The 22080-nt window shown below is 40.5% G+C and overlaps 1 protein-coding gene across 2 annotated transcripts in view; it reads left to right on the plus strand.

Annotated features, from left to right (window-relative positions):
* NELL1 (neural EGFL like 1) overlaps positions 1–22080 on the plus strand; it is a 706205-nt gene that overhangs the window by 177538 nt on the left and 506587 nt on the right. For both annotated transcript variants that reach the window (XM_036325664.1, XM_036325665.1), the window contains exon 12: positions 3007–3135. In XM_036325664.1, the coding sequence (XP_036181557.1) occupies positions 3007–3135 (129 nt within the window). The remainder of the gene's footprint in view (positions 1–3006; positions 3136–22080) is intronic.

Below are 22080 nucleotides of genomic sequence, written 5' to 3' on the forward strand. Positions count from 1 at the left end.
TACCCTTTTCTCCCTGTTCATGTTTTCTGAGGCGAGTCTGGCCAGAAGAGGAGGGGTTGGACAATTACTATTCTGAGGAGCCTTGGAAAGCCCAGTGTGCCTCAGCTAAGGGAATTATTCAGTGCTTCTCCCCCCTTTCCTCCCCACTCTAAAACAGAATGTAATGAAAAGGTGAGAAACACTCAATTTCTATGTAAAGTAATTTTTGTCCCTCATATGGGGAAGGCTGCACCGCTTGCTTGCTTGCTTTGTGGATTGAGATTGAGCCCTGACTGGCAGGCAGCAGGGGAGCAGGGAGGCGGGACTCGGATGGCCTGGAAAGCAGGGTTCAGGGATGAGCACGGTGTATGTTTTCCGCTGGCTGGTTCCTGCCACTCTGATATTATTGGTTTTGGGAAATGAAGTGTCTGTAGCTTCTTTCAATACTTGCCTGGGAGGCCCTTCAATTAGCATATTTATCATTTCTCTGTCTTACTGTGGATATCAGCTCATTAGTTTGAGGGAAATCACCCCAGGGGAGTATTATTCCTCAGAGTCCAAGCCTTTCTTACGCCTGCTGAGGAAACGAAAGTTTTTCCAAGGCTTATTTTCCTGAGGACTCTGATGAGCCACCAGACGTGAGGAGGCTTCGATTGAGAATTTGAGGAAGCACAGCGCTTTTTGCTTCCTGACCCCAGTTGGCTGATTATAGAATATCCAGCCCTGGCCGGTTTGGCTCATTGGATAGAGCGTCGGCCTGTGGACCAATGCGTCCCGGGTTCGATTCTGGTCAAGGGCACATGTCTTGGCTGCAGGCTCCTCCCCAGCCCAGGCTCTGGCCAGGGCTTATGCGAGAGGCAACCGATCAATGTGTTTCTCTCACATTGATGTTTCTCTCTGTCCTTCCCTCTCTCTTCCATTCTCCCTAAAAAAAAAAAAAAAAAAAATAGATGGCAAAATATCCTCAGGTGAGGATTAACCAAAAAAATAAAATGAAATTATATATATATATAGAATATCCAGAGAGCTCCCCAACTTTTTTTTAAATGACAATTGTTTTAATCATCACAATTAAACAAATTGATTCTTTAAATGTAGGAGACAATGTAGATGAAGATATGTTCCTATTCTACATTTCTGTTACTTTTATGTCAGTGACTTTGAATGAAATTATGTTTCATACCTGCTGATAGGCTCCACATATGCACATGTGAATAATGGTGGAACCCATTTTGCTGAGATAGGACTTGTTTTCCTCAAGTTCTAACTCATGGCTTGATTTTGCAGCTAACTTTTTTTTTATCGAGTCATGTCCATCTTCTTATGTGGTTTCATATTTGACCACTCCAAATTAACTAATCAAGAAGAGAGGTGAAAACTGCAGCTTTCCACTGAGTTTGTCTGTTTTTAGGAAATAAACTGAAGACCTTAGAGTTAAGAATAATAGGCTGGGACTGACTTAAGATGTTCACCATAGCAATAGAACTTATATCCTGACTAGGGACTTGGACACCTCGGGTCAGGCTCAAGGCTAGTAATATCCCAGTCCTTTAGAGAAAGAGCAAGGTAATCAGCTGAACAGGTGGTTAAACCCAGTGGGCTATAGGTGCATCCAGGATGCCCCTAGGGAAAGAACTGCAGGACCTTTAGGAGGGAGGACATGCAAAAAGGATCAAGGTGATGGACATTGGTAGGAAGAGGCCACTGTGCAGTTGCTGGGGCCCAGGTCCTAATCACTGCATCTTTATTTTTTTTTCTTTGTTGCCTCAGGACAGTTTGTGCCTGAGGCAGCATGAAATTTGTTTACCCTCATCATCACCTTGAGGTAATGGCTATATATAGCAGGAGCCTGCTTGCTTCAGTGGGAGGCCAGGAGGCAGGGAAGAGAGGAGTAGGCACTGCAGTGACATCTCTGCTCCTGCCTGGGAAGAAGTAATAAAAGCATGCGTGGAGCCCCAGCAAAAAAGACCGCCCGGGAATTGCTGGTGCTCTCAGTTAAAGGGGAAGGAAAAAAAAGCCAACAATCTTGACCGTGCGTTTTCAGGATCCCTCTGGGAAAACACACATCATTTAGCCCATCCCCGAACTCTTGAAACACTCCTCAGAGTTTCATTTTCCTCGTAATGGACGCTAATTGTATCTTCAATGTCGCCAATGACTTTGCAGGGTTTTGCTGCGTGTTTAAAACTTTCGGTGTTGGGTAAAAAGTTCTTTCCGACATCTGTTCCCAATGAGTTTATCTGTCATTTTAATTCTTGCTCATTTGCCTTGTCATCTGGCCTGGACTGATATTAGTTGAGATTATTTGTGCTATTTAAGATTTTATGCCCTTCAATTAAATCTTCCCAAAGAGTCTTGGAGTCATATGATTTTTTCCCCTAGTCTTTCTTATCGTTTTAGGTGAATTTGTAATTGAAATGTTTTAGAGAGAGGATTTCAGGGTGTTTGAGGGGGAAAGAGGCTGGAAAAGAGGTACTCCATGAGAATGTAATTCAGTACCTAAATAGTAGAGGAACTGGTGGTTTGTAGAGGTCAGGTCCTCCACATATCAATAGATGGCATCTGATCAAAATCCCTGCAGCGCTGGGCTAAATGGACACTCAGTGACAGGGCTGCCCATTACACTGTTGAGCTGAGAGCACAGGGCATTTGAAGGAGTGTGCAGCCTCAGGGAGTCCATGAAGTCTGTGCTACTGAAAGTGCCACAATGGACCAGGGTCCAGGGAGCCTCCCAAAGGAGGCATATTGCCCCAGAGAGGGACCAGGTACGAAGGCCAGGCTGCTGGGATAGGAAGACTCTTATGTGTCAACTATTGCAGACAAAAACTAAGTGCTTTCTAAGATAGAACATGTGAGAGTCCAGAGCTCAGTCTCTAACAGACCCATCCTTATGGCCCAACCCTCTGTCCACAGTTAAATGTCTTCACCCCTTGAGGGCCCATACTTTGATGTTTCATGCTTTATTTATGACTTGGTAGTCTTTTATTCTCTTAGTTTATGATGTAAAAATATATGTGCTTCTTCTAGGTCATAACTTCTGTGCAGAAGGACCTAAATGTGGTGAAAACTCAGAGTGTAAAAACTGGAATACAAAAGCTACTTGTGAGTGCAAGAATGGTTACATCTCTGTCCAGGGAGACCCTGCCTACTGTGAAGGTAAGTGAGCTATGTAATGAAGTCACTTGTGAGAAATGTGTTCCTGGTAGACATGGTTGAAGGTGGAAAGCCAGCACTTGACTTTGGACCTATAGGATCCTGTAAGAAATACTGTCAATTACCTAGGGCAGTGGAAGGGAAATTCCGGCCCCTTGAGTGTGGCTCTTCCACAAAATACCACCTGCGGGCGTACACGTACAGTACGATTGAAACTTCGTGGCCACACTCAAGGGGCCAAAGAGCCTCACGTGGCTCGTGAGCCACAGTTTGCCGACCACAGACCTAGGGTATCTATTCTCCTGTTTTTTTCTCAGCTGCTTAGAAACATGAAAGCAAGACCTTTGAAGGTGGTCATGAAACACAGCAAAGCAACGAAGGCAGTCGGGCCATATCACATCCCATGTTCTGCTATCACTGTATTTAACAATCATCAGCAAAACCACAAACACATACTTTTCTGTTATCTTCTTTGAATATGTTGTCATCTCCAAGATCAGTGAAATGTTATGTGGTGGATCCTTTTTTTGAATGATGCTTTTATACTAGTGTATACCCAACTGCCATTTTCTTCACTTCCCAAGGTCAGCATTTGTTTCCAATTGTGTTTTAATAACTGATTCATGGATTAATAATTAACAAATTCTACTAAAAGTCAAGGCAATAGATAGATAGACGCATAACTTTAGCACATGGACTGATGCCATTATTATGGGTTAGGGGCCTTAAGCATCAGTGACCCCACCTTTCACTCTAGAGAGCAGAATCCCTCTTTCCAAGCTCAGTACTCAACCCTGCTAATGGGGAGCATTGTTCACCCCTGCTCCTTTAATATACCAGAGGAGCAGGGATTAGCTCTGACCCTGGCCTATGTGTATAGCACTCTAATGCCTGAGCCCATTCATTCTCAGGTGCTCCCTGGCTCCCTTCCTTAACTTTAGAGAGGCTCTAATAGGAGAAATGATGGCTAAGTTGTTTCTCTGTCCTGGTTGGACCCAATAATTCCTGTAATCTTCACTAACTATATATTGAGCCTTGATGATCTGCTAATCAGGAAGTAGATGTTTTGAATGGAATGAATGCTGCACAGTCTTGGTCATTCTCTTTCAAATTGCTGGGTTCTCACGTGGGTCAGGTATTCTCAAGGTAAAGACAACTGGTGCCAATAATGGTAAATCCCTTTCCATTCTACTATTTTAAATGGTTGACTCCTGCTTAACTTTTTGGCTTTGACTAAAGACCTTTTCAGTTGTTCGGAAATGTGTCTGATCAGTGCAAGGGCTTAGTATGTGGTAGGCAGTGCCTCTGTTTTTCATCTCTCCTGGAAGACTTCATTGCCGCTTTGGTTCTCATGAACAATATTGTTTAGCTAATGGATTTTTCCACCTCTCCTTTTCACCTTTTTTTCCTTTTGCTTACCTTTATAGATTTGAAGTTGATTAGGGAGACGTGCTACTTGGAAGGATGAAGTTGTCCCTTTGGTCATGAACCTTTTCTCCACCCTTTAATAACATACTACTTATTGTCAGTTTTGGATGACCATTAATTTCAATACATCACATTGATATTTTTATATCTCTATGCTATTTTCTATTTTTGTCATAAAATTAATATAATTAAAAAAATTAAAAAAATGTAAACACCCTATTCTCCATTCACCATGGAAAAATACTGCGAGCTGGCAGGATTCAGGAGAGAATTGCTGTGCAAATACTTTTTGGGACTCTGATTCTCTTCTCGTTAATACATTTCTTTATTCCATAGAGCCAACTCCTGGGAGCCATTTGTGATATTAAACCTGCTCTCCTGTGTGAGGCCTTATGTTATTCATTATGTTGAGTGATTTTAGATATTAATTACTGGTTTGTTTTTTTACATACTCATTTTCAGCTTAGTGTATGTGCCCGACTGTGGGCCAGTGGGCATCACCACTTTGGGTAAGGGTGATGTGCTTAGGATTCACTCATTTCTCTCTTATCATGGAGACTTCCCACAAGTTCCAGAGGGCTTGTTCATGGAGAGAAGGATAGCACCTAAAAAGAAATGACAAAGTATTAGAGCTCACTTATGGTAGAAGAATGGAACCCAGGGAGTCAAATACTGGGCATCTGGATGGGAGGCACTGAGAACCATGTTGAGTGAATATCAGCACTGAGAGCAATTGCCCTTCTCTCAATTCTGCCATCCTCAGCATGTTGGACTTTGGGCTTATTTTCCTATAGTCGCGTGATGGCTGCTATCATAGCCCCACACACCAGTGTCCAAAACAAGTAAGGAAAGAACGGCCAGGGTTTCAAACCTTTTCTGTGTAAGGATCTGTTTTTTCATGTTTAAGGAAAGTCCTTCCTAGAAGGTCCCCCATAAGCACTCCCACTAACATTGTTTTCACACCTGTGCTTTGTCCTTTCCACCCCTAGACCAATGCTTAAGAAAGGTGGGCGAGATGACTGCCACTGGTTAGGGCTGACTGTGTTCACCCCCTGGAGCTGGAGTAGGGTTTTTCCTTCCCAGAGGCAAAATGATCTTTGTTCTTTACCTGAACCAATTTGGGTTATGGCAACAAGAAGAGTGTAGAAATGGCTTTGGGTGGGCAAAAAGCTATGCTGACTCCATTCTTTTATGATAAGATTTAGTTTATGGCCACTTCCCCAGCTCTGTCCTCAGAATTGCCCTCTGGAATGATCTGATAGACAAGGTGAGAGGTCGCCAAGTACCACTTGGGTACCAGGGACTCAGAGATCTGAGTTCATTGTCTCACCATAGCCCTAGAGAGAAGTAGATACTTATGAACTGCTTCAGGCAAGTTATTTTTTTACTCTGAGTAAATGGAGTGAAAATGACCCATATTGTACAATCTGTGAGGAACAAGGCTGGATTGGAAATTAAAACAAAATGTTATACACATTCTCCAGGCCATCTTGAAAAGCCTATTCATTCTCTTGGTGGAAAAGGAAGCAAAAAGGCTTTCAGATTTTTTAACTTCCTGGGGTAGTAGCAGAGAGATGGTGTTAAGGACTCCTTCTATGCAGAGATTGCTGTAGAAACTGCCATAGAGAAGATATTAGAACTCCAAGCCAATCAATAGAAGGTAATAAGACCCTTTGTCAGCTCTGATACAATTCATGGGAGGTCATTTCATTTTGCCTGGTCTGACTCAAACAGGAATGGTCCCCATTTGAAAACTGCTTTTGTTGGATTTTGATGTTTTATGAATCTGGTATGCTGAGGCTTTTTACCTTTCTGAAGACATTTTTCAATGGGTTGGTCTTTCAGATGCATTAGCTTAAATTACAGGTAGTGTCTGAGCAAAGTATAGCAATTGAGGCCTACTTAAGCTCTTTTTGAATGTGGAGTCTACATAAATAGAGTGTCATAAACATTTTTCTTCCTGAAATAAAAAGTTATTTAGAAGAATAAAGAACAATGTGCACAAATTTTTGTGTACCAGGCCTCTAGTATAAAATAAATATTAAAAATATAAGTCTTTGTTTTACTATGGTTGCAAATATCAAAAAATTTCTATATATGACACAGCACCAGAGTTAAGTTAAGGTTTTTCAAAATGCTGACACACCAAGCTCAAAAGGTTCGCCATCACTGACCTATAGTGAACTTACAGAAAGAGAGACTAAAAAAACATCCCATTTACTATCGCACCAAAACAATTAAGATACCTAGGAATAAACTTAACTAAGGAGGTAAAAGATCTGTAAAAAAGAAAAGAAAAAAAAGAACAATGTGACATCATATATACTATGCAATCTGCCAGGCATGGAAAGTACAACAATTAGCTTTAAATGATATGCTTTATACTTGCAGAGTGCTCTGAAGTTTTCAAGCTCTCTTGATAAACCTGTGATGAAAGTGGCAACATTGGCCATATTAATGCCATTTTATGGGTGTGGACACTAAGGCTAAGAGAAATGAAGAAAGATAATACTCAACTCATTTATGACTTGTGTTAGGCCCTACCTTCCCATCCCACCCTGTTCCAATGTAGTATTGTTCCTCTTGATCCAATGAAATGTGAGTGGACATGAAATGCACTATTTCAGAGTAGAAGCTTTAACAGCTATCACAGGGTTCCACCTCATTCTCTTTTCTTTCTAAAGAAACCAGCAATGCTACAGAGCAGGGCTGGGCTTCCAGAATAAAGATGATATGGAACAGTGTGACAACTGTCTGGTGATGGACATGTGGCATGAGTAGAAAAAAATTGTGTAAATCACTGAAATTTTGGAGAGTGCCATTCCTGTTACCTTTGCATAACTTAGCCTGCGCCTATGTATAACTGTCTGAATTAGTTAATCATTGTGGTTTCAGAAAAATACCTTTAGTTCAGTGCTCATGACTGAAAGCAGTTTTTTTTTTATAGAGCAAGTATCAAGAATTCCTAGAAAAAGTACATATTGTGTGGATCATTAATAGTCCACGGTGGTCCTGGTACCAGGCAATAGATAGTTTGCAGATCATAAGTTGTAAATTAGTGTTTTTTTTTTATAGTTAATGCCAATTGGATTTCCTAATTAAGGTGATAATGAGAAATGCATGTCAAAAACTTAGTTCACTGTATGGTATTCAATAAACATTTAGTGGATCACAGCAGTTACCCTCATCCTCGTTATCATCAACTTACTTCATTAATGTGTCTGAGGATCTTTCTTGGAATTGGAAGAGTGTGTACTCATTGAGGCCAGCGCTTTGAGAAAGTGGGTTTCCCACATCCACATCTTTTGGGAGAATTGGCAGGTAGCAGGAGAGATTGTTTTTCGTTGGGAGGACCAGGTTTCATCATCCCTGCCAGGAGCATATTGTTGGCAGTGAGGTACCAAACATTATAATTTATAAGGGGAAGTGGTTTCTTCCTTGAAAACCACACTTGGAGCTGTATTCAAGGAAAAACACAGCGAGACTGTATTTAAAGAACTGTGTTGTGGAACAAAGTCACCTGTATTGGTACGAATTTAATAATTTCATGTAACAAAGCTACTGAAATGTCTAAGACACCACAACTGATTAGCAAGGTGATTTATAACTTCTTTTACGGCGTGGAGATGATGACAAAGGGTCTGACTCTGTGAGTGTTAAGTGTCTGGGAAAGTGGCAGAGAGGTCAGAGATTCAAAGAGAAAGCAGATGCAGAATAGCTCAGGGGTAGATATTTATTGGATGGAAAGGCTAGCATGAGTGTACTTCCACAGAAACAAGACTATAAATTCCTGATTAAGAGAATGCGTGGGAAAATGGCTGTTGTGCTTAATTACGCTTCTAATTATCCAAAGATTGATCAGGTAACTGTAGTTGTTTTGCATTTTTCCAAAACACATGAACCTTGTGATCCGCGTAACCTGATTTATGCTCACATCTGGGTGTCATCTCCTGAAGTCCTGCTTTGGACAGCACAGGCATCAAAAGCCTCCTTCGCTATTCATGTTAGTAAAACCTTAACTGTAAGCTCCTACTCCCATTTATTTCCAGAGATTCAGAATGCTTAAGAGAATACCTCATGGTATTTTTTATTACAAAAATCCCCACACATATCCTCTATTTAGCCTGCATGACTGTTGGAGAGATCTGATACCCAGGTATCTGTCATTCCCCTCTCTCCCCATCCCCTAGTTTTCCAAGACAGAAATCTGTAGCCTTTGCTTTGCCTACAATAAACTACATGCCGCCTCCCACCCAACAGCAAATAGAGATGAGCTTTCTTCTTGAGCCTAGCTTTTCTCTGCTCCTTTCTATTCCCAAGCCTACTTTGCAAAAGCATCTACCCAGTCCATGGGATGCCAAAATGCTGCTTGCTCACTTTAGTCCATGCAAACTGCACTGTTGTTACTTGCTATAGGTTGATTGTCTTCACCAAAAGGCAACAGAGAAATTGTAGCTCTCAAAAGAATTGTACTTTTGAAAGAAGAGAATAATGTTTAAAAATTGTTTTGGTCATCCAATAGCAAAAACCCTCCACCAACAATCCATTTAAAAAATGTGCAGAAGATATGAATATAAATTTTTTTCCAAAGAAGACATAGAGAGGCCAAAAGGCATATGAAGAGATGTTCAACATCACTAATCATCAATGAAATGCAAATCAAAACCACTATGAAGCATCACCTCTCACCTATTAGAATGGCTATCATTCTAACAGGCGTTCGGATGTTGTCAAGGTTATGGAGTAAAGGAAACACTTGTGTCCTATTGGCGAGAATGTAGATTGGACCAGTATGGAAGGGTCTCAAAAAATTAAAACTAGAGTTATTATATGACCCAATTCCACTTCTGGGTATTTATCCAAAGAAAATGAATGCACTAGTAGAAAACATATATTCACCCCCATGTTTATTGCAACATCATTACAATAGTCAAAATATGGAAACAACCTATGTGTATATCTAATGGAATACTACTCAGCCATAAAAATAATGAAAATAATGAAATTTGCAACAACATGGATGGAACTTGAGGGCATTATACTAAATAAAATAAGTCAGAGAATGACAAATACTGTATGATCTTGCTTATGTGTAGAATATAAAAAACAAACAAAACAAACAGCTCATAAGATAAGGAGGACAGATTGGTGGTTGTCAGAGGGAGAGTGGACAGAGAGTAAAGGTGAAGGGGATCAAAATATATAAACTTACAGCTATAAAACAAACAAGTCATGGAGGTAATAATGTACACCATGGTGAGTACAGTAACTAATACTATATTGCATATTTAGAAATTGCTAAGAAAGTAGATCTTAAAGTTCTTATCACAAGACAAAAAAGAAAAATAATTTGTAATTATGTGTGGTGATTGATATTAACTATACTTATTGTGCTGATCATCTCACAACATATACAAATATTAAATCATGTCATATACCTGAAACTAATATCTGAATTATACCTCAATAAAAAAAAATTGTTTTGGACAGCTGCTTTTAGGGAAAAAAATTCTCTGGGGCTAAACACAATAGAAGCTTTAAAATATTTTTTGAAAAATTCATATGGACGTTTAAATGAATGGGCCTGTTTGGCAGGTGGCTTTCCTCAATGCTGCCAGGCAGGGACCCAGGCTCCGCCCCTCTTTGCCTCACTATGAGCAATATGTGGCTTCCAAGGTTGCCAGGGAAAGGGCATAGAAGGTGATATATGGGAGGTTATCCTGGGCCAGCCTGGGCCACATTGCACTAGTCAGAACTTTGTCACTGGCCACACCTAACTGCAAGAGAGGCTGGTAAGTGCTGTCTGGCTCTGTGCCCGGGAGGAAAACTAATCTGTTTTGATGAACAGTTTTTCAGTCTTGACAGTTAATAAATGAAAAAAATATCCCCTATGAGTTTTATGCTTTTTACTTTTTGTTTTCTGTGTCCCACCAAATGGTCCTCGGGCTTTAGTTGACTGTATTAAAACTTGCTTATTTGAGAGTTAGCTAGGATTTAACTGATCTTGCTTATTGGAAACGAGCTAGGATTTAACCAAGCTCTCTTGCTCCCACTCTCTTGTTTGCATTATCTCCAGGTTCCCCTGTGGCTCCACTGTAGCGTCTCACCTGGATTTGTTTCATCCCCAATGTAACCTCATGTTCCTAAGTGACCCCATCTTTTTTCCAAACAAAATTCGCAGCCCCTCATGTGCTGCAGTTATGCATCTTATGCTAGAAGGAAAGCAATTCATGGAACAAGCCTACACACATTTGTAAATGATTGATAGCCACAAACTGTTCCCAGAGGTAAATGTGTTCTTAAAAGAGGGCGCTTGTTAATTAAGAAAATCCTCAGATTTCAATGTGAAGTAGCATAGCAAAAGAAAATGAAAAATGAAAGCAATGTGAATGTGGAGGAGAGAGCTCTTAGGGCGACTTAGCAAATTGTCCCTGGTTTGAAGTTTTCAGTGGTAGTTAGCTGTCCTCATATGGTCCTCTTTTCTAGCATTTTCCGTACCTCCATTTCTTGGCAACTCCCAGGGCAGTAATATAGTGAAAGAACATTGAACTAAGGATAAGAAGATCTTGATTGATCCTGGCTCTACCACTTACCAGCCGGTGACCTTGGCAAGTCACTCAGTTCTTCTGTCTTGATTTTTCTCATGGTGCAAATAGGACTTTTAAATAAGGCTTAAATAGTACCACTTGGTTGGAAAGGTTAAGTAAGATATTGATTGTGAAAGCATTTTGTGAAGGCTGAAGCCACATAGCCTTGTACTGTGACATTGTTTATGATGATAATTATATAATTGTGTGTTATAATTATCCATCATGGTAATAGCAATAAGTATTGTCATCATTTGTAGTGCGTGGACTTGGACTAACTAGGGCTTGATCTTGAGCTATTCAGAGTTCAGATACACACACACACACACACACACCGGATATCTATCTGTGAAGGTAAATTTTATGTGTCAACTCCACTTTACTAAGGGATGTGTGTCCGTGAGTGTGCTTCTAGAAGAGATTAACATTTGATTCGGTAGACTGAGCAAAATGATCCACACTCACGAAGTGGGTGGGTATCATTTAAGCTACTAAAGACTTCAATAGAACAAAGAAGCAAAGAGAGGGCAAGTTCTTTCTTTTCTTGACTTGGGATGTCTATCTTTTTCTGCCCTGGAACATTAGTGTCCCTGGTTCTCAGACCTTTGGACTCGGACTGAGGTACGCCACCTGCTTTCCTGGGTCTCCAGCTTGTAGATGGCAGACGGTGGCACTTCTCAGCCTCCATAATGGTGTGAGCCAACACCTATAATGAATCTCCTATTATCTGTATCTCTGTATATCCTATTTGTTCCATTTCTCTGGAGAACCTGGACTCACTCTACCAACATATACAGTGGAACCTCATTTTTCCAACATCTCGCATCTTGAACAATTCCCTTCTCAACCCGACAACCCTTTCATCCTGATATCTGTATGATCAGTCATGTTTCTCTCAGGTGACACACAAAGGAGAGAATGCACGAACATGAGTCAGTTTAACCATTGTTAAAATCTCAGGATATTGTACTGTGTATTTTTGTTTTTTTGCTTTTGTGGCTGCTTATAATTATTGTTAAATTTTCATTTTTTACTGTACATTTCTAATTTTCATTTACATTTCACACCCTTTTTATTTTTAAAGGGCTTATTTATAGATTAAGCAGTATAATGGACATGTACTGAAAATAAGAAAGGTTAAAACAGGGAACATTTGGGGGTCTGGAACGGATTAATGCAATTTACATAATTTCTAATGGGAAAAAATAATTCAGTTTTGGAACAGCCTTCCAGAACCAATTAAGTTTGAGAAACGAGGTTCCACTGTATATTGAGCCACTGTTATGTGCTGAGCCCTCTGTTAGTCACTACGGAATTTATAAGTGAGGCTGCATGTGCTAATTTAGGTGGATGGCACCTGCTAGAATTATGCAGTGTGAAGTCTGCAAAGTTGCACATTGTGGCCCTACCAGGGACAAAATGAAGAATCAGACGTAGAGTCTTGTCTCATTTTTTCAGCAAACATTGAGAACCTACTGTAGGTGAGTCCTGTGCTGGGTTCCAAGGAGTAAGAGATGATTAAGTCATAGTTCCTATCCTTGAGGAGCTCACAGTCTAAAGGAGAAGATAGCCTTGTAACCAGATAATGAAACACAATAGGAGTTGTCCCATCCTAGGATCTGAATAGAGTGTTCATAGCACACTGGTGGGAGCAGTGCATTTGGCCGATGGGAGTCTGCCCAGGCTGCCCAGGGGAGGTGACGTTTCAGCCGAGTCTTTAAGAATGAGACATTCTTGCCGAAACCGGTTTGGCTCGGTGGATAGAGCGTCGGCCTGCGGACTGAAAGGTCCCAGGTTCGATTCCGGTCAAGGGCATGTACCTGGGTTGCGGGCATATCCCCAGTGGGAGATGTGCAGGAGGCAGCTGATTGATGTTTCTCTCTCATCGATGTTTCTGACTCTCTATCTCTCTCCCTTCCTCTCTGTAAAAAATCAATAAAATATATTAAAAAAAAAAAAGAATGAGACATTCTTCAGGAGGAGGTGTGAGGGAGGGCCATCTTCAGCAGAGGGGGTCAGCATCTATAAAAGTACAGAATGAAAGGACTCACGCGGCTGGAATAGAAGTTTGGTAGGAGATGAAAATGGAGACACAGCTGATGGTCCAGTGGCAAAGAGCATTGCATGCATGCTAAGGAGTTTCCATTGTATCCTGTGTGTACCCATGTAGGATGCAGCCATCACAACAGGTGAAAAATTGGACACAGTGGTACATGGAAAAATATTAGAACTTTTATTTATGTTTATTTTCATCTCATCCTTTTATTTTTGTGTAAGTTTTATAGTGTACATGGTATGTTCATATAATATATGTACATGTTTTAGTAAATAGTTGAATATTTCCATGTAGGAGATATATGCCTCAAAATTATCAATACGGATGCATGATCCAAAACAGAAACCAGTGCTATGGGCCACAGAGTATCTCGTGGAAGATCTGAGGTGGGAAGGATGTTATCAGATTAGTATGTTAGGAAGGTCATGGTCATGGCCACATGGAGGCAACATTGGCTGGGGAGACACTGAATGCAGGGAGCCAGATAAGGCAACACTGCTTAAAAAATAGGTGTCTGAATGGGTGCTCAGTCTTGGCCACGGTGGGTACTGAGGAGAGAAATCATCATTGGAATCATTAAGACAAGATTCTCTCGTCTTGTTCGGTGCCTTTCCTCAAATCCTTGCAGACATGTTGCATGTGATTTTGGCCATGACTTCCCTCCGAGAATTGAGAGCTCCCATGCCTGGCATTTCCCCAAGCGATTCTTCCTTGTTTTGCTCTTTGGTGAACCTGTCAGAGAGTCTGGATGGTACCCAGAGGCCAAGCTGTTGAGGCTGGCCTGAGGTCTTCTTCCAGTGATGTACTCTCATCTTAAGGGGTTACACGGAGACATCATTTGGCTCACTGTGCCGTATGTTAGGACTTTAAAGTGTCTCCTTGAAAGACAGTGTGCATATATTATGTTATATACAGTAGTTAGCATTTTTATGTAACAAAAAAGGAAGGGGGAAAAAAATCCCTGCTCACTTTTCAGGGAGTTTTTAGAGCTTTAAATGGAAATTTAGTAAATTTAAACTTCTTTGGTTACTTAAAACATAATAACCCCTGATTATTCCCAGGATGCCTAGTATTTAGACACTATTGAGAAGAATTGAATTCAGTTCATTTTCACTGTGCCTTTGCTTTTGTGACTGGTATGGTGCCGGCTGTGGTTTCTGAAGCTTGTCTGGGTATTCAAGAATTATACGCTCATAATAATGAGGGGAAAATAGCAGAGGAATTGGGGGGAAGATTTGACTTAGATTTAGGGCACCTGGGTTAGACAGCCTGGCTCTGCCATTATTCTGTGAACTTCATCAGGATCATCATCCCTCTGCATTTCCCCTTTGTGAAGTTAGTGTGCTAACACTTAGCAATCTCTTTTAAGAATAACTATAAGAACATAAGTGAGTATAACAGTCTAAGACAGGATTTTGCATAAAATAGGATTTTAATAAGCAGGCTTGAATATAATGCATGCTCAATTAGACATAATTAAGTCCTATAATATATGGTTCAGGACTGTGTCAGTGAGGGTAAGGAAGGAGAGGGTTAATTATTGAAATGAGCAAGAAAGACAGCATAAAAGAGGGGTCTTGAGATTGGCCAACAGTGACTGTGGAGGATGACACATTTTTGATGGGGAGGTCTTGGATGCTATGGGTGAATCCAGCTGAGACTATCGGATTAAATGGAGTTAGCAAAAGCAGAGGCGGGGGAGGAGACTAACGCGGGAGTTGAGCACAGCATCTCTGGAGACCTGGAGGTACAAGAGAACCAAGGAGCATGTGTTGTGTATGGAACCCAGGGTGGGCGATGGAGAGTGGTTGAGTGTAGAGGGAGGCAGAATTCGGGGGTCTGGCTGCCTTTATGATTTTTGGATTCTACTCTAATGGCAGTGGGAAGTTGTTGACAGGTTTTAAGAGATCGGATTTGTATATCTGGAAAGTCATTCTGCCAGGGATTGGACAGAAGGCAAAGCAAGCCAGGAACTTGACTGTTAGTCTGATGTAGCAATCTAGGCAAGAAATGGTGGCGGATGTGGAAGTGGAAAAGGGCAGGAGGTGACATCAGTGGGATCGGCTGATGGATTTCAGATTGGATAGTTTGTGAAGAGTGAACTTAGAATCAGTTCGCTGTTATTTTATCAGTGTCCCATAAAACTCCAGTGACCTGCTTTGTGGCTTTCTCCTCTGGGCTGTGGTAGCATTTTGTTCAAACCTTTATAAGAGTACCCGTCACCCAGGATCTTAATTACTTCCCAACTTATTTTGTGGGTTAAGAGCTATTTAAAGGCCAGGGCTGTGTCTGATTCATCTTTATAAACCAAGACCCAGTCCAAGGCCTGGAACATGATGGTTGCAAAGCAAATACTTTCTGGATGAACTGATGAGTAAACAAAGGAGTGGTTTCGTGAGTGAACTCTAGTGCTCTATGGCATCTGTCTACTAAGACATTTGGCATCTCATAGAGAGATTTTTCTCATTTTTTTTTCCAGTTTCAAAGTGGAAAAAGCCCCCTAGAAATGTGTGCCAACGATGGCTTACACATCTTTTCAAGAACCTTCCCCTCCTCCTTTGAATATTGAAAATATTTGCAGAAAGCCCAGTGCTGGCTAATAGCTTCCAAGGAGCTGCTGTAAAGATTCGTGGACATTTTCTTATTCATTTCTGGATACTTATCACTTTTCTTGCTGCTGCCAAATGCAGAATTTTGTCTTTTGATGCTGACACCTGGCTCCTCGGAGTTCTAAGAGAAATTTTTCTGAGCCTAGCTAAAGAAACCTGGTGTGTCCGATAGATTATAGTTCCCCTGTCGATGCTTCCAGCATTGCACAAATTTTTGTTTTGCTTTTGACAAAGTCATACATTTATTCGTTTAGGGTTCTGTTTATAAGACTTGAATGCACACCTTGAGAGGGCTGGGATTGCTGCTTGCTTTGCTCACAGTCGTGTCCCTGGCACTCTGTCCAGTGCCACTCACTGTGCTGCACAGGTCTACATTCTTGTTATCTTATTTCATCCTAACTCTCTCTACGCGGTCAATGAACAAACCAAACATTGCACAGCTAACACCACTGGGCCAGGATATCATCTCAGGTCCTCCTGACACAAAAAGTAATTCACATAGTCCTATGGAGAAAAAGTAGCTACACTTGATTCCCGTTAATACTGTCTTTATTTGCCAGGAGACATCTGGCTGGACACACATTTTCTCCAGTTCTAGTCTAAGACCAATTTCCTACACAGAAGTAATATTTTCTCTGAATGTACATTTGTCTTTCTGACACACCAGCTCAGCATTTTATGGTAGGCAGGGTAAACAAAGCATCCTTTCTCAATTGCAGGCAAGTTGTAATAAATAGCAGTTCTCAGGATTCGTGGGATCTTTAGTAGTTAGGTCTCCTTTCCTGGGCGCCTCTTTCATGAGTCCAAAGGAGATGGGTGACTTCTCCCACATCGAGGCTGCAGTATCTCCAGTTGGCTGAGGTGTAGATAGTCAAAGGAATCTGTTTCATGTGACGTTAGAAATGCTTAGATTTTCAAGAAGATAACTGGTTTTAGGATTTTCTACATACCCGGTATCTTAGTCTATTTCCAAAAAGCGGATTTTTCCCCCCAAATCCATTTTGATGAATTACAACTCATTTGTAGCGAATGATGACTCACTAATGCTATTCCTGCAGGTGGTAAAACTCAGGGGCTTCCTTTAAGTGTTTTTGGATATTTCTAAGTGCATTACCATCCTTTTCCTCCAGTCCAAGGTAAGAACTTGGCCTCCCCGAGGACATAATTGAAATCTACCACTTATTGTGATTAGTTCTGGTATAACTTTATATCTTTCTATCTATCTATCTATCTATCTATCTATCTATCTATCTATCTAGTGTTCAGGTTGGATTTTTCATGTTTGAACATAATTTGTAATACATTTTAGTATCAGCAATGAGTGTCTATGACATGTAGTAATTGGCCAAAGCATATTGGCTCTTACTGGCTACTGAGTGGTAAGCAGGCCATTCAGTATCTACATCCCCTTCCAGCTTTTTGTTATGCACTGGTCACTGGGTATTGCACCCTTTTTGTTGAAAATCTAGAGGGATTGTCTGTCCGCTGTGACTCAGGAGATCATGGTTTGATTCCTGGTCATGGCATATACCCAGGTTGTGGGTTCAATCCCCAGGGTGGGGCATGCAGGAGATAGCCAATCAATGATTCTCTCTCATCATTGATGTTTTTATCTATCTTTCCATCTTTCCTCTCTGAAATCAATAAAAATATATTTTAAAAAAATCTAGAGGGCCGAAACTGGTTTGGCTCAGTGGATAGAGCGTCGGCCTGTGGACTGAAAGGTCCCAGGTTCGATTCCGGTCAAGGGCATGTACCTGGGTTGCGGGCATATCCCCAGTAGGAGATGTGCAGGAGGCAGCTGATCGATGTTTCTCTCTCATCGATGTTTCTGACTATCTCTCTCCCTTCCTCTCTGTAAAAAATCAATAAAATATATATAAAAAAAATCTAGAGGGATCACTTAAATGTTTCAATGTATTTGCTGTCACATTCTTAATGTTTATTCCACTTGTCCTAAAAAGGGAGGGAAAAAATGATTCTTAGTACAATTATATGTTTGCAACATGTCTATACCAGATAACAAAATTGCATATAATGGGTTTGAAAATGCCTTAGAAAACTGTATTTAACCTAGCATGTATTTAACCTAGCATCCATTTAACTTATTTGTACATGGAATCATCCTAATTAACATGTGAAACTTATGATCACGCCATAAGACTGTACTTCTGTGGAACATTTTGGAAAATGGTCCTTACTTAATTATTTTACTACATAATTCTAGGTTTTAGTAATATTTACAAATCTGGGGATTCCTAGAAATCTCTGGATATTTATGTTGCAAATGTCAGGATTTTCTATCATGACTGTAGTGAGTTGTAAAAGTTTAAGAAACTTTATTTAATGCAAATTTCTATAAAATGTACTGTTTCTCTTTCTTATGTTGCCTGACCTTTGCATTATAAATCCAGTTTTTTTTGAATCATAGTAAGAGACTGGTTCGTTATGGTGTTTTCTCTTATTTAGTAAAGTTTAGGTGTGGTGGTAGTGAATAATTAACCACTAAGTGTGCATATGAGTAGAATACATATGATGACAACAGATGTTCACGTTGTGCATTGCAGTTTGTAAAGCCCATTAAAATATATTGTCTTCTTAATCTCCTATGAACTCTCATCGGTATGGATTCTCATTCTTAGAATATTTTAGAGATGAAGAAACTGAGGTTCGGAGAGTTGCTCAAGGTTCAGGGCGAGGTATTGAACCCAGTTAAATGAAACCTTTTTTTTTTTTTTTTTTTACAGTTCAATGAGTTTTTTAAATCAGCTTTATTGAAGTATAATTGACGTACTGTAAGCTACATGTATTGAAAATGTACATTTTCCTACGTTTTAACACATCTATATACCCATGAAACTCTTACAATTAAGATAATGAATATATCCATCATTCTCAAATGTCCTTGTACTCTTCGTAATCCTTTGTCTCACCCCTCCCCATCCACACTACCATACCCAGGCAACCTCCAACTTATTTTCTGCCAGTGTAGATTAGTTTGCACTTTTATAGTATGTTATATAAGTGGAATTATGCAGTATATACTCTTTTTGTCTGTCTGGTTTCTTGCACTCAGGATAACTATTAAGAGATTTATCATGTTGTTGCATGTCCAGTAGTCATTCTTTTTATTTTTGAGTAGCTTTTCGTTGTATGGATAGTGTTTGTGTATTCCAGGCTGAAGAAATGTATTCTTCACTTATCCATCCATTAATGGATTTGGGGTTATTCCCAGTTTTGGCTAAAACTTGGGAATAAATGAAATCTTAATCAGGGTTAGGGCTCTTTGCAGGTTGTCCTCACTTAAAACATTCTCGAGGCGTTTACTGAGCGCACAGGGCACTCTCAGCTTGGAGATTAGGCTCCGAGAGATTAGGGATTTTTGTCGGCCGTTTTCCCCACCCAGTTTCTAACATCAGGGTTCAGCTGGGTCATACCAGCTGCTGGATCAATAACTGTTGCATGCATCAGGGAATGAATGAATCCCAGTCGTTTTTGCTGCTAATAATATTTATTAATACATTTTATAGATTTAGATGTGAAATACCTTAAACACTTTTTAAACCTTTTTTTTCATATTCTACCCTGATAAAAATACTACTGTTCTCATTTTACAGAGGGGGACCTGAGGCTAGGATAAGTCAAATGGCTGCCCTAGGTTCCCCGGGAGTTAAGTAGTGGAAGTCAGAGCTCTTTGATTCTACAATCCTAGCCCTCATCTCGGGAACTGAGGCTCCGGTTTATAATTAAACCTGTTTTTGAGTTTGTTTAAATACCCATTCCAGTGGCTTCTCTACCAAACCACACCATTTCTCCAGATCTAATTCAGCTCTGTGGTGGGCACATGCGATGATACTGCCCCTATTCACGGAGAGTGTGCTGAGCATTTTATAGGCATTGTTACATTTCGTTCTCACAGCTATTATTCCCATTAAACTGAGGCTAGAAGGCTGTAAATGGCTTGCCCAGGGTTGCACTGTTAATGGTTTGCCCACAGCCCAGGCTGTATTTGTCTCCGTGAAAAAGCAGAACAGAACAAAAATGAAGAGCAGGTATCAAAGAAACATAATGGCTTTCATGAATTTTGTTTCAATGTTTTGCCTTGTTTTTACTTTCTCTTCTCCTTGTGGGTCCTGGGAATATAATGTGGGTACCGTAGATGGGGAACAATTTGGGCAGCACTTAATTCACCATCTTTGGTCACTCAGCTAAGGAATAAGTGCCCCTGTTAGATGCAGGCATGTTTCCTAGATTCCTTTCCTAGTCCCTCCCCTGTGGAGAACTCCACCTGGACCTTCACACCTTCCCATCCTCCTCCATTCCTCCTCCTTCAAAATCCAAGAGTCCTCCCTAGGCTACCCTGCAAAGTCAGATACTCCCCCTTAGCTGTCTGCTCCGTTTTCCTTCTCCTAATCCCTCCAATTCCCTCATTTTCTAGTTATTGGCAACATTATTGATGCTTAGCATGACAGGACCTGCTGTTTATAATGGTCACAGGTAGTTACGCTTCAAAAAGAACACATGGGATTCAGCAGGCCCCCAGCATCTTTGCCAGACAAAGGATTTAAATTAAAGGATTAATCGGAAACCTCTTACAATGCACTTAGGTTCTGGCCGACTGAACCAAGTTCTCCTCTTCAAAGGTCAATGAGTTTTTCCATAATTTTTAGCTGTTCTGAGAAAGGAACCATAACTCTTCCTGTTTATTTGCTTTATAAATCCCCCTTCAGCTCATTTAGATGGGGGCTGAGCATAATAAACCCACAGCTTTCTTTTAGAAAAAGAGAAACCGTACTCCCATAAAAAGAAAATTGCTTTACCCAAACTGAGAAATTGTGCGTATCACCGCTTCTTGACTAGAAAGGGTGTGTGTGTGTGTGTGTGTGTGTGTGTGTGTGTAAAAGTATATATATTTTGTGTTAGAAAAAATCCTACCAGGCCTGCTTGTATTATCATCTATGTAAAACACATGTATTATCAGGTCTCCCAATACAATAAAAGAATCTTTGCTTTGAAATACTGCTTTAACCCAGGCACCTTAAAGTTGGGTATGTAGAAAACACAGTCAAACTCATTCATAATGTACTCAGAGAAGGAGGAGCACATTATTTTGATTAATTGAAATTTTTGATGATCTGAGAAGGAAATCTTGGGACCTTCATTGTTGAAAAATTATCTTTAAGTTCCTGAATTGAATCAGTGACCTCTTAGTTCCTGGGTTGTTGCTCAAACACTGAGCCACACCAGCCGTGTGAGGATATCCTATTCATGGTTTTATCTCTCACATCATGGCACATTGTTTTGAAAGTGTTTTTATAAATATCCAATGATTTGAAATAGACATATTTGAACCACTGAGGTTTTAAGTATTTTGAGAGTTGATCTCCCTTCTTCCCTCCTATTTTCCCCCCCTGAGTTTACTAAGCACGTCTAGTTCTCAGGTACTTGGCTAGGTGCTGGGACAACTGAGAAAGGAGGGAATTAACATTTCCTGAGTCCCTCTTGCACATCACACAGAGTATTTGGGGCTTTTACATCGATCTTCTTGTCTAATGGTCATAGTTCACTACTCAGTGGATTTTATAATCCTCACTTTTAAAACCAAGGCTGTAAATCCCAGAAGGCTGATGGCCAGGACTGACATTTCAGCCCATAGATATCTATTCACTTATTCCTGTGACTTCTGAATGTTGCAGAGCCGCAGGGTCTCTTAAGAAGTTCAGTTTCCTGGGATCTTTTCCAGACTCAGAACAAAATATTAGAGGCCGCAACAACTTAAACATTTGTGACCTATCCTTCCCCCAAACAATCACATAGTTTCAAAAATAAAATTATAAAATAAACAGAAAGAGGTTCTATAAAGTTTATAAATTTTTCTCATGATAACTGCTGTAGAATTTTAAAATTATTACATATCAATTTATCTTTAAAACTCTCTCTGTTTCCCTCTTCCCTCCCCACCCTTTGCTTTCTTGGTGCTCTCTCTCCTATTGTCTGACTACTGCATGACTCGGTAGTTTTCAGACCATAGGGTCTTGATGCATAGCGATGGAGCAGTTCACCAAGAATTTTGGGTTCTACTCCCTAAGGGCTAGGCACAAAATGTTTGCTATGGGACGTGTAGTTTTGTCCAAGGAGTTATAAGCAAAAGTAATATGTGTTGCTTCCAAGCCTGAGTGCTTAATTGCTGGGCAAGAACCCCCACGGCTCCCTCTCTTAGGCAGCTGCAGCCAGCAATCCCAGATAAGGCTGCTCCGTGAGTCTTGGT

This window comes from Myotis myotis, unplaced genomic scaffold (assembly GCF_014108235.1).
Source record: "Myotis myotis isolate mMyoMyo1 unplaced genomic scaffold, mMyoMyo1.p scaffold_m19_p_10, whole genome shotgun sequence".
NCBI classification, from domain to species: Eukaryota; Metazoa; Chordata; class Mammalia; order Chiroptera; family Vespertilionidae; genus Myotis; species Myotis myotis.